The sequence below is a fragment of the Buceros rhinoceros genome, unplaced genomic scaffold, assembly GCF_000710305.1.
Source record: "Buceros rhinoceros silvestris isolate BGI_N320 unplaced genomic scaffold, ASM71030v1 scaffold7322, whole genome shotgun sequence".
NCBI classification, from domain to species: Eukaryota; Metazoa; Chordata; class Aves; order Bucerotiformes; family Bucerotidae; genus Buceros; species Buceros rhinoceros.
This window is the reverse complement of record NW_010397079.1, coordinates 16,529-27,250: the sequence shown is the minus strand read 5'-3', so window position 1 is coordinate 27,250 and position 10,722 is coordinate 16,529. Positions and strand designations below refer to the sequence as shown.

Genomic DNA, 10,722 nt, shown 5'->3' with positions numbered 1-10,722 from the left:
GGGAATTTAGATTATACCAGTGTAAAATCTTGCTTGGCTGCAGTGGTGTGAGAGTAGAGCCTTGCCTGCAAAGAACAAATCAGAGGAGATCTATAATTGGCATGCTGAGTGCTATCCAACTGGAAATGACTACACCTCATGAAAGAATTCAGTACAATGAGCCATCCAGAAGCATTTGATTGCACCTACCTCTTCTATACCAAAAACCAAGCGTTACAAGATTCTGTCACTGTTCAAGCAAGAGAACTGCAACAGGCAAGTGCAGGATCTAGTTACATTCTGAAGCACAGTATCATTAAAACCAGGATCCCAAACTGAGGAATGGGAGGAAGGGGGGTTAAGAAAGGAGAGTGAGCAATTACATCAGGTCAGACAAATTTAGTGTTTTGAAGCCACACGCTGTTTAGCTTTTCCTTTTATTTGTTTCAAGTTTTGGTGTAGCAGGTATGTGCGGATGCTAACGCAGCCCTCCCCGTAAGTGCTCAATCTAGCAACGAACAAAGTTTTGGTCTGTTCAATTTGGTTATAAATGTTTCCTTTAAGCGAAGACCTGTAGTGCTATTGAAACCAAAACTTTGTTACTGTTGGCAAAAAATAAAGCAACTTTTCTTTACAAGCATTTTTCCATTGAAATAAAAACCTGAAGCTTTCCCATAATTCCTTTGGTCTTCTCTCACCAAATTCCACGCCACCTCAAGACAAGCCCTCTTTTGGAAGTTCGGCTGAATCGCAGTGAAGCTGCTAAAATTAACAGAGAAGAATTGCTGGGGTAAGAGTTTCCCCCCTAGTTTCTTGGGAGTTTAAGACTGAAAAGACATTACTGATGCCTCAAACAAGAGGCTTCAAATTGTCTCGACAAGAACAAGAGAAAACAAAATCCAATTAGAAGTTCCACTGAAGGTGCCTGGCAAAACATTATCTCCATAAAACGATGTTTTGCTTCCAGTATTTTTGTATGCCTTGTGTTGAATTTATTCCCCTCATAAGGAAACAAAAGTATCAGTGTAAAAGCACAGCTGAGCTTTTAAGGTAGCACCAGGACACCTACACCCAAGTTGTCGTCTTGTTGCTGCTAGGCCTCTTTTTGATTCACATTCACAGAATCACTTCTTGTGCAAAACAAGCAGTCTAAGGAGAAAGAATGCCCTCCAAGTTCTAGTAAAAACTGTAGAAAAGAATCTGAGATAGCCAACACTTTCCTCCTCCCCAAAATTTATCTGCAGAGAGAGGGGGGCATCTGTGCGTAGACAGGATAGGCAAGCCTGACATTTAGGGAATCGTTGTGTTGGACAAGGGATGTCTGCTGGTAATGAAGAACCAAATCCTTAAGAGTGCTGTACAGGTTATACGGTTCTGCAAACCCGTAACCTCTTGGAGTGCTGTAGATCACACAGTGTTTCACTTCTCCATCAGCTCTGCAAGGAAAGGAAACAGGAGTAACGTCAAAGGACAAACCCAAAGTGACAGTCTATTAACAATTAAGTAATGCAGCAACCCCGCCAGTCACTAAATTACATAATGGAGGACCCAATAGATGCAAGTAGAGGAGGTTATTATAGTCTGTGAAGAAACAGTGCTTCAGGGCATGTGATTAAACACTCTTGCATAATAATCCACACAAGAGGCCTCTTCTATCCAAGCAGCAGAATTCCCTACTGCATTGTTCTCCACATGTTTCTTAGAGAGAAAAAAAAAAATCAAGAGCTTAACCAAGAAGATAAGCACCTCAAGTCAGCAATGACTTTGTGCTCAACTTATCTGGAAACTTTTCCACTAAGGGAAGGTGCCAAAACCCATAAATTCTTAGGACCTATAGAATATTTCATGAAATGTAGCACTACTATTCAGTGTGCGTTTTTTAATGTTAAGCATGGCAAGGGTTCAAGTCGATTCATTATCCCAAGTCATAACTGTTTTGCCAAGTCAGAGACTCGGTCGCTAACTGCACCACAGAATTTCCAAGGCTGCTAGAAAAACTGATCTGCCAGAAAGATCGAGCATTATGTAATCCCTGTACTGGAGCCTATTACAATCCAAGTCACATGTAGGAACAGGTTACGTTATGTCATCCCTTTGCTAGCTTGTGGTATGATACCAGCCAAGCCAAACCACACCACCCGATGAACCCATCGCTTCAGTGATTGTGACAAATGCTATCCTGAACGTAGCAGATAGTACAATCTTTGGTTACCTTGAGGTGATATACCTTCACATACTCATTTCTCAGACTTGCTTTCAGAAACAATTAACCTCACGTGAAATAAATCAGTGAAAGCTATTTTGCACTCCAGAACAGGCTTGAAGAATTTTTTAGGTAATGAAATCAGAGTATTTCTGACCTCCATTACACTAGCATAAAATGAAGTGAAACACAAAAAATCAATGCAAGGCTGTGTGAACATCATAAAAACTACAGCTCAAATAATGCCTCCTTTGAAGCATCACTGTTATCTTAAACATAGAAGAGAAAGCATCTAGAGTTGGGCACATCTGAAAATCAGAATGGAAGATGTTAGTTTCGCAGCCCTGTTTTTTTCTGACAGGTACGAATATGGGAGGATTTGGACTTAATTCACTTACGACTCTAGAGCTTTGAGTTGGGATACTTCAGAATTTTGTACTAGCTACTATGGTGCCTGAACAGGCTGCCAGGACTACAGTTACTGCACATTCGAAGCACATTTTTGCAACAAAGCTTTTACCATGCTAGTCTCCCTGCAAACATGCAAAGGGTAGTCCTAGGCTAGGGCTGGCTTTTGTTCTGCAAAATAAAGAGCTGTGGTAGAGGCTTATGAATTGAGTCATTAGAACAAAAAGGAAAACAGACTTACACCACAGAACAAGCGTAACATCCTTTCTTGCTACTCTCGCGAATTAAAAATGCTCCATCAGGTTTCCCACAGAGCAAGTCTTCTGCTTGGATACGGTTGAGATCCCCAACAAACCAAGTTTTCTCATCATGATGGGGCAGGTTTTCATCTTCTTCATTCACAAAGTACGCACTGAAAGATAGGATAAAATTTGTTAACCTAACCAGGGTTCTATAAAGGAGTTAATGAGCAGACCGATTCATTTTTGCAGAAATTAAAGAAATACCACAACACCAAAACTGAAAGGTCAAGTTCCGAAACAACATATAATAAAGGCTTCAACTTAGAACTTGTTGTTCCAACTTTGTTTAATCCTAAAGGTGTCAGCAGAGTTGCTGCCTCACATGATATAAAGCTCTCCTAGAGAATGTCTCCGTTTTTCTGCAGTCCTCCTTTTGTCTACAGTCCTTCACTGAGAAAATGGCATTTTGTGTACCAAACCCCGCTTATGGAACAAACCTCAGTAAAATATCTATAGTGACACTTACTCATCAATGTTTTCATTTTTGATCCCCAACCATTCATTTATTCTCTTCTGCCTCACCCCTTTGTGATTGAGCCACCTGCCAGAAGAAAGAGCATTAATACATTACTTCAGAGTACAGGCACGGGTTTTCTTACTGAGCAAGCTGAAGCTCAGACACAAGATCCCACCAAGAAACAGTCTGGAGTTTAGTTCGTTCTCCAGTAGCCAAAGCCATAGAAACACCACAGATTCGCCAAGAGGGCTTCCTTGCATCATCTTCCGGACACGGCAAGAATGGGAGGCAAAAAGGAGGGTTGAGCCGAGGCAGAGGCACTGCCTCTGCACAGTGCAGTCCAGAAAGGAAGTAGGACACAAATTGTGACAGCTGCCTGTTTCTCTGGGGAATTGCCACTGGCTGCTTCTAACCTCCTTACATCACCCTCTGAAACAGTGTGTTTCCCTCTGTCTTCTGCCAGAATCAAATACTGAGTCCAGTGCAAGGACATTAGGAGCTGGATAACAGGTGTCAGTGAAATCAAGGGCGGGTACGAGCAGCATCTGCCAAAGCTAGCACAAAAAGTACTAACCTCCATTGTATTAGCAGGCACAGGTTCTGTTTACAACTCATTTATCTTAAATGCCTTCTTTACAGGAGTTGCAGAATGTGCTCCTAGTTGTGTCAGGCTCTTTAAGTCTTTAATAAATGAAGCCATGAAGAAGCCGACCAATTACTCAGACATCCCATGACAGAATGTAGTACCTTAGCACTCAGAGAATTTTGGTTATGAAAAGAAATTATTTCTCATCCTGATAGAAATATTCATTAATCAGCTTCATCAGAGACGCTATTCTGAGGTACAGGTCAGGCTTACTTACACAAGATACTGATCTCTGATTTTGCGGAGCTGAATTAGGTCAGGCTTGATACTATTCATTTTCTTATCAGTCTCCCTGTTGTCCAGAGCTTGTTTCTTCAAATCTTGTTCCAGGCGCATTTTACTATCATGGATCTCACCCAGGCGTGATTTTAATTTTTCATAGTTCATCATTATCCTGCAAACAAGTGGAATATTTGAGAGGTGAGGTCAAAGCGGTCAAGGAGGACTGAACATTACCTGTAGCACTTATGTAAGAGTATCACAAGAACTACCGTTAACAGCAGCTTCTCCCTTTGACTGCCTCATCTTAACATGAGAATTACTGTCAGAGTGCCAGAAAAGACCTCTTGCCAGAAGGCCTACCACCTTTTTGCACAGTTTGAACCTTCTGTTTACCTTAATGTATTTCCTTCTGGCAGAGAAGTAGGAACAAATTATTTCTAGGAGGGTAAGCTAGAACAGATTCCTCCTTCGCTGTCAGATTCACATTTTGGTATTATCAAGGATGCAATCCCACCGCAGGTATCAGGACTAGCAAGATTTCAAATGCAGCCTTCAGTTACTGATCACAAGCTACCAGGAAGTAATGCTACCTGCCCATTCAAGATTAGTTTGCAGGTTTGATCCAATTCACGAAATGTACATACTTCCCCTGTTAATTGATCTTTACTCAGAACGAAGCTCTACAACTGCATAATGAGATTGTTACAGGTTGCAGTTTTCAGTCTAAAAACCTCTTTAAGGTTACTTTGCTGTGATTCATAAAGCACTGTGTCGAGTTAGGCGTCATACCTGGCATTGCTTCAAAGGCCCAGACACAGCTTTTCCTGCTAGTATCTTCACAGAAGGGCCATTTCAAATAAGGCTCTTACTGAGTTTCTGTGATATGACCATTATTGGCTACCAAGTGGTGGCAATTAAACACTGATCTTCTTTGGAAGTGACTAAAGCTGACTATGGACTATGAGCTTTATCACATCTAAGTACATTTCACAGTTTACAAGTAAAGATTTTTCTGAATTATATTCCGAGCAAATCCAAGTAAAAGCAGGATAAGCAACTGAAATTATTTCCTGACCCTTTCATGCTCATCTCAGTATCTTGATTTAGTGACGTTGAGAGAGAATAATCCAGAGATCTCGCACCTCTCCTGCCTATAATGCAATTCCTCAACAGAAGAGGACTTTACTGAAGGTTCAGACACCTTGGGGTGTCAGAGAAAATACTGGTTTACACAATGCCATGTTATATAAAAGAACATCGTGGGAGCATCACTGCGGACACTAGTTTTCCCTTGTAAGAAAACACATCTCGAGAGCCTACCGTTCAATTTCTTTGTCATTCCCCTCTCTGCGAAATCGCTCAATGTACTCTTTGCTGTAGCGCTCTTGTGAGTGGCACTGTTCCTCAAATATCTTAATAGTTTCATTAAATGCTTCAATTGCGGTCCTCTTCATCTGAATTTCCTGTGTGAGGAAAGAGTCCTTCATCATTTGTTCATGATACTGATGACAATGCAAGGCTCAATTATGTTCCCTAAACTGACTGAGAAGATGAACTTTTCTTCCCCCACAAAAAGTGATTAATCAGTTTAAAGTGTAGTCAACTGTGGAGTAGAGTCAGGGAAGCACAGGGAGGAAGACTTACTGCCTGTAAATCTACCCTCCTCTCCCACACGATGCTGTCTATTAGGCTGCAAACCCCTCAAATATTTTAGTCATATTTTCCATCTTAGTTTGCAGGAAAATTGCCAGCAAACCACCTCCTCATATACGAGCCATCTTATTTTACAAGAAGCAGTGCAAATACTGTATTCACACTCCTTAATACATAATATCTGGTACCCAATTTGAACACAACTTCATAAAAACCCTGGACAAACCGCTCTACAATTCTCACTGCAGCGTGCAGCAGCTGGAAATACTCAGCAGCCAAGGAAGCAGTCTGCAGTGCAAAGCTTGTAGGTGATGTCTTCACCACTCTGCTCTACCTTTTACTAGGAAGTTCAGCTCCTCTTTCTTCCTTGCCCCACATCATACCTGTCTGACCATCAGCAACCAGTACCATTCACTGTTTCCATCACCTTTGAAACCACCTGCTCTATTCCACAATTTACTACATTTTTTCATTGTATTTTCAGACCTTGGACTGCCTTTATAAGCAAAGAGGTTAGAATAATTTTCTTTATTTTTTAAACAACAAGAAACAGACTCTACAGATAGCTAAAGCAGAACCAACCTGTGATGTTCTGGTATATTCTTCATACAATTTGTCGTACTCTTTACTCTTTTCCTGATACTGAGCATGGTATTCTTGAAGCTTTTTACCTACTGCATCTATATTATCTTCTTTCACCAGCTGATCCTGCACATACAAAAAGCTATTAAGTCTTCCATCAAAGCAGCTTTTTCTTAAGAGTATTTGCTTGTCCACTTAGGCACGTTTGCATTTTACAGCTGTTGGCATCGTTTTTATAATCAGGTCTCTACAGATTGCAAACACTATCTAAATCCCCCTTCCTCCATGCAACAAGTCCCATGGTTTACAGACAGTGGGAACTGGAACTACAGGACACCAAGAACTATGTGAAAATACTGAGCTTTCAAAACACGTGCTACAGCTTCGGTCTAGGATTACTACCTGCTGTTGGAGAAAGCAGGAGTGAATTGCTTGGAATCTGAAGGGAAGGATCAGAGCATTTTTTTTTCTAAAAAAGACTTCTTATTCCTTAATGCAGGACAAAGTCTTGGGCTACTGAATAAAACTTAAAAGAAATATTCTTGAAAAATTTAGATGGCTATGCACAGAGTGAGCAGCTGCATGGCTTATATGTGCTTCAAGGGCAACACTGCCTAGAACAGTGCTCTGTGGGTCTGCAAGGGTGCAAGAGGGGGCAAAACCAAACAGCTTCTCAGAGAGGTTCCAGTCTACTGCACGTCAGGGTTTCACTCCTCTGTTGGACTGCTCAGATGGAGACTGAGAAATTGATAAAAATGAAGAAGCTTAAATAACTGGACAGTTTAGAAGACCCATTATTAGGAGCAAAGTCAGGTCAAATGTGAAAACTCACCTTTATTTTTTAATTAAAAAAAAAAAATCAGGCTTCGCATAAAGTAAACAAAAGCATTTACATGTTTCCAATTTTTTTCTTCACTAATAACTATTAGGGTCTGATGAAGATCTTACCTGCTGGTACCGGGACACTGGATACATCAACTTCACGTCAAGCTTCGGGTTATACTGAGCAAGAGACTCATTGCGGTAGTGGTTAATCAGTTCCACAACTGAATTAAATGTCAGTGGGTCAGAAAAGCCATATTTTCCATCCCGATGATAGATCTTTATCAGTTTATTGTTGCCACCCTTCCTGTAAAGCAGTACAGTCATGGAGAGGTTTTGCTGTGTACCTCCTATCCCTCTTCAACACTAAGGCTGCTAACAAAGACACCAGTGGAATTCCTGGGCAGGGGGCTGTGACACTGCACGCCCTCACAGTGATTCTTTACAGGCTAGCAGATATAAGGTAGTTCAAGAGTCACACACAGAATCACCATCACATACTACTTGAAATGGAGCAAACCCCAAAGTAAATCTCTTCCTTTGCATTCATTCTGGAGTCAGCTTATGGTATTTAAGACCCAGCTCTGCCAGAAGTTCTGCAAAGGAGAAGGAGGATGCTGAGGGCTGAATAAAGTAGCCATATGAAAACCCAAACTCACGATTTCCTGCAGTTGGGGGTCACTAATAGTATACAGCTGAGTATACATTTATATGGTGATTAACAAGGCTCTTGAGTTACGGATGCTAACACAGGATACACAAAACTAAACAAAATCCTTGGAGGATTACAAGATGGTTGTAAGTTTGGGACTTTACATTATCCAGATTTATACACTCTCGCAGTTTCCACCAATACAGCGCTTATTTCTTCCTTTTTTCACCAACAGACTGTTTAGATAATATTCTGTCCTTCCTGTACTCTTAGTTTTGGTTCCTAAAGACATCTGCATTCAGCAAAATAATCAAATTATGTCCAACCTTAGTGTACAAGCTGTGAACTTCAAGGTAGAAGTCAAAGCAGAATTTAAACTACACCCTTCGGGTCAAATCTGCCATTAAGACAATGGCATTTCATGGCAAGATCAAACATCTACTATATCTCAGTGACTCTCAAAGGTGTGCTAGAGAGGCAGTGGCTTATGCACCTCACCCATTTGCCTCTAACAACCAATCTTGTGAGTCTGGCAGAGGCAAGTGGCTGGACAGGCTGGGCAAGGCACCAGCAGCTAGTCACATGAGATCTGCTGCCTGACTGCAGTAGACAGGGCTGGGGCAGCTCTGGGAAATCTGCCATTTGCAGACAATTTTAATGAAGAGAGGAAAATGGCTCCAATTCAATATTTCCTCAACTTTAGATCAGAAAGCACAAGATACTCTTTTTACAAAGACACTGTGTTCAATTCTCCAGAGCTGCACGCTGACATTAATCAAAACACTTGTTTATAAATACCTTTTACCTTAGCAGTTCTGAAACTATGAAGCACTACTGAGTGGCTCTCCTCCCCCAGTCCCACCTGCTCTACACTGAGATCCTTACAGTAGGGTTTAGCGAGGGACAGGATTCAATGCACAGAACAGAACTATCAACCTGGCTGTTTATTTGCTCATTCCGTGATCAGTATGAGCAGTACTTTTGGGAACATCTCTCAGCTTGAGCCACATCAGCTTTATACTGCCACTGCTGTAACTGGTATAGCAATTAGCTACTCAGGGTTTTACTACGTTGACTACAACTGCTCAATGCTTACCGTAATGTCAGAGTGTAGTCTCCCTGCATCTTGGTTGATGCATCACGCACTAGGAATGTTCCATCTGGCATGTCTCGTAATTTGTCATTTACTTCTTCCCTGAAGAATGGAAAGTAAGGCAAAATTAGAAGTGTTGACATGATCATCTTTGCCACAGGTATCAATATTGGAGCCAGGAACACCAGCATGAGCAAGGAATTCAATCTTTGAAACATCAGGCAACCTTTCACACTCAGGCTCTCCAGTCTTTCAGGCCATCTACAGCTAGTCTGAGCTCTTGTAGTCATACTGCAATACAGCAGCTAGAGTCAACTGCCACTTAGGAAGGAGTCCCTGTTTAAACAACGTGTCTCAGAGTTTACAACCTTTCGCAGTAATCTGCTTGGGTTTTAAAGTCCACATTGGAAACAGGCGCCCTTTGAGAAGCCAGCCCTGACCTCTTCAGAAATGGTCTCTAGCATCATAGCTCAAAGGTGTCTAGAGTTTATCACAGTTTTAGTCTCAAGAGATTCATTATTGGCTTAACTCTGGTCTTATTTACAGCAGTTTTAAACCACCACAACCTTGCCAGCTTCAGTGCAACTTATTTACAAGTGAAGGAAAAGGATACTCAGTCCAGAACTTTAAGCTAAATCAAGAAATCTTTTAGTGAAAGTGAGTACCTGTAAGCATTAAGAAAATTATTTCTGCTGAAGAGTTGTGTCTTGCCAGCTTTGACCATTTCACCCAGATTACATATCTCACTTTATAACAGTTCCCTCAAAGGTACTTAGAAACACTGAACACTTTTGAATACAATCATCTGGAAACTCAAGTTTATCAGGTAGCCCCAACATTACCTAAGAGAGGTAGGAAACGTACCTGAATCTTAAAGAAAAAAATCAACAGCTGCTTTTTTTGTTCAAATACTAAGGAACAGAAGTACTCTTACAAAACAGCCTTAGTATTGATTTAGCTATACCTGAAAACCATTCTGTTACTCAAGCTGACTCCTATTAAGTGCGTATCTACTTCTCTCAGAACTTTTGACAGATTGGACCCAGTTAACTCAAATGGCCTTCTCCTTTTTGAATGGATAGCTATGATCCAAGAGCTTGCAAGTTCCTTACTAGAGCTCATGACAAAATTTTCAGAACAGGTTCTTGACTGAAGAATATGGCTCTTGCTCTGACAGCCCAATGCGATCCACACCTGCTGGCTGTCAAATTAGGGTCATAAACAATTCCATCTTTACATACGTGTGTAATCTAATAAAGCTACTCCAGTCTGATTTGTACTGCATTAGCTCCTGCCATCACGTGCACTGTGGGACAAATCCACAGTCGATAAACTGATACCAACACTGAGCAGTTTCAAACAAACCCTGTGTAGTGGGTTTTGTGATCAGGTTTTGCCACTCTGCTTCGATTTAGAATTAACAGAAAAATATTACTGCCAAGGCCCTTCAAAAGCAAGATCTATGCGGGTTTGCTTTATAAAGATAAGGGTGCTACAATAAAGATATGAAAACTTTATTTCCCTTCTCAGAACTTCAATGAACTACCGTGGCAAACATACGCTTCTTGCCGCTATCTGACAAGGTGTTTCAAAGCATTATGTGCACAAATCTGAGCAATTCTTGATCACGCTCCCAGGTTGCTCGTGTTTCTCCTAACAGTTCCAAACTCCAAACTCTTCAGAAATGCCTTAAGAGGGAAAGA

General features: G+C 41.1%; 1 protein-coding gene across 1 annotated transcript in view; it reads right to left on the bottom strand.

Annotated features, from left to right (window-relative positions):
* Positions 1-663: 663 nt before the first annotated feature.
* PIK3R3 (phosphoinositide-3-kinase, regulatory subunit 3 (gamma)) overlaps positions 664-10,722 on the bottom strand; it is a 26,088-nt gene continuing 16,029 nt past the window's right edge. Inside the window, exons 3-10 of the mRNA XM_010146103.1 lie at positions 9,023-9,121; positions 7,401-7,581; positions 6,453-6,578; positions 5,538-5,680; positions 4,213-4,389; positions 3,359-3,433; positions 2,832-3,002; positions 664-1,415 (exon numbers count right to left, since the gene is read on the bottom strand). Coding sequence (XP_010144405.1) covers positions 1,214-1,415; positions 2,832-3,002; positions 3,359-3,433; positions 4,213-4,389; positions 5,538-5,680; positions 6,453-6,578; positions 7,401-7,581; positions 9,023-9,121 — 1,174 coding nt within the window. The 3' untranslated portion in view covers positions 664-1,213. The remainder of the gene's footprint in view (positions 1,416-2,831; positions 3,003-3,358; positions 3,434-4,212; positions 4,390-5,537; positions 5,681-6,452; positions 6,579-7,400; positions 7,582-9,022; positions 9,122-10,722) is intronic.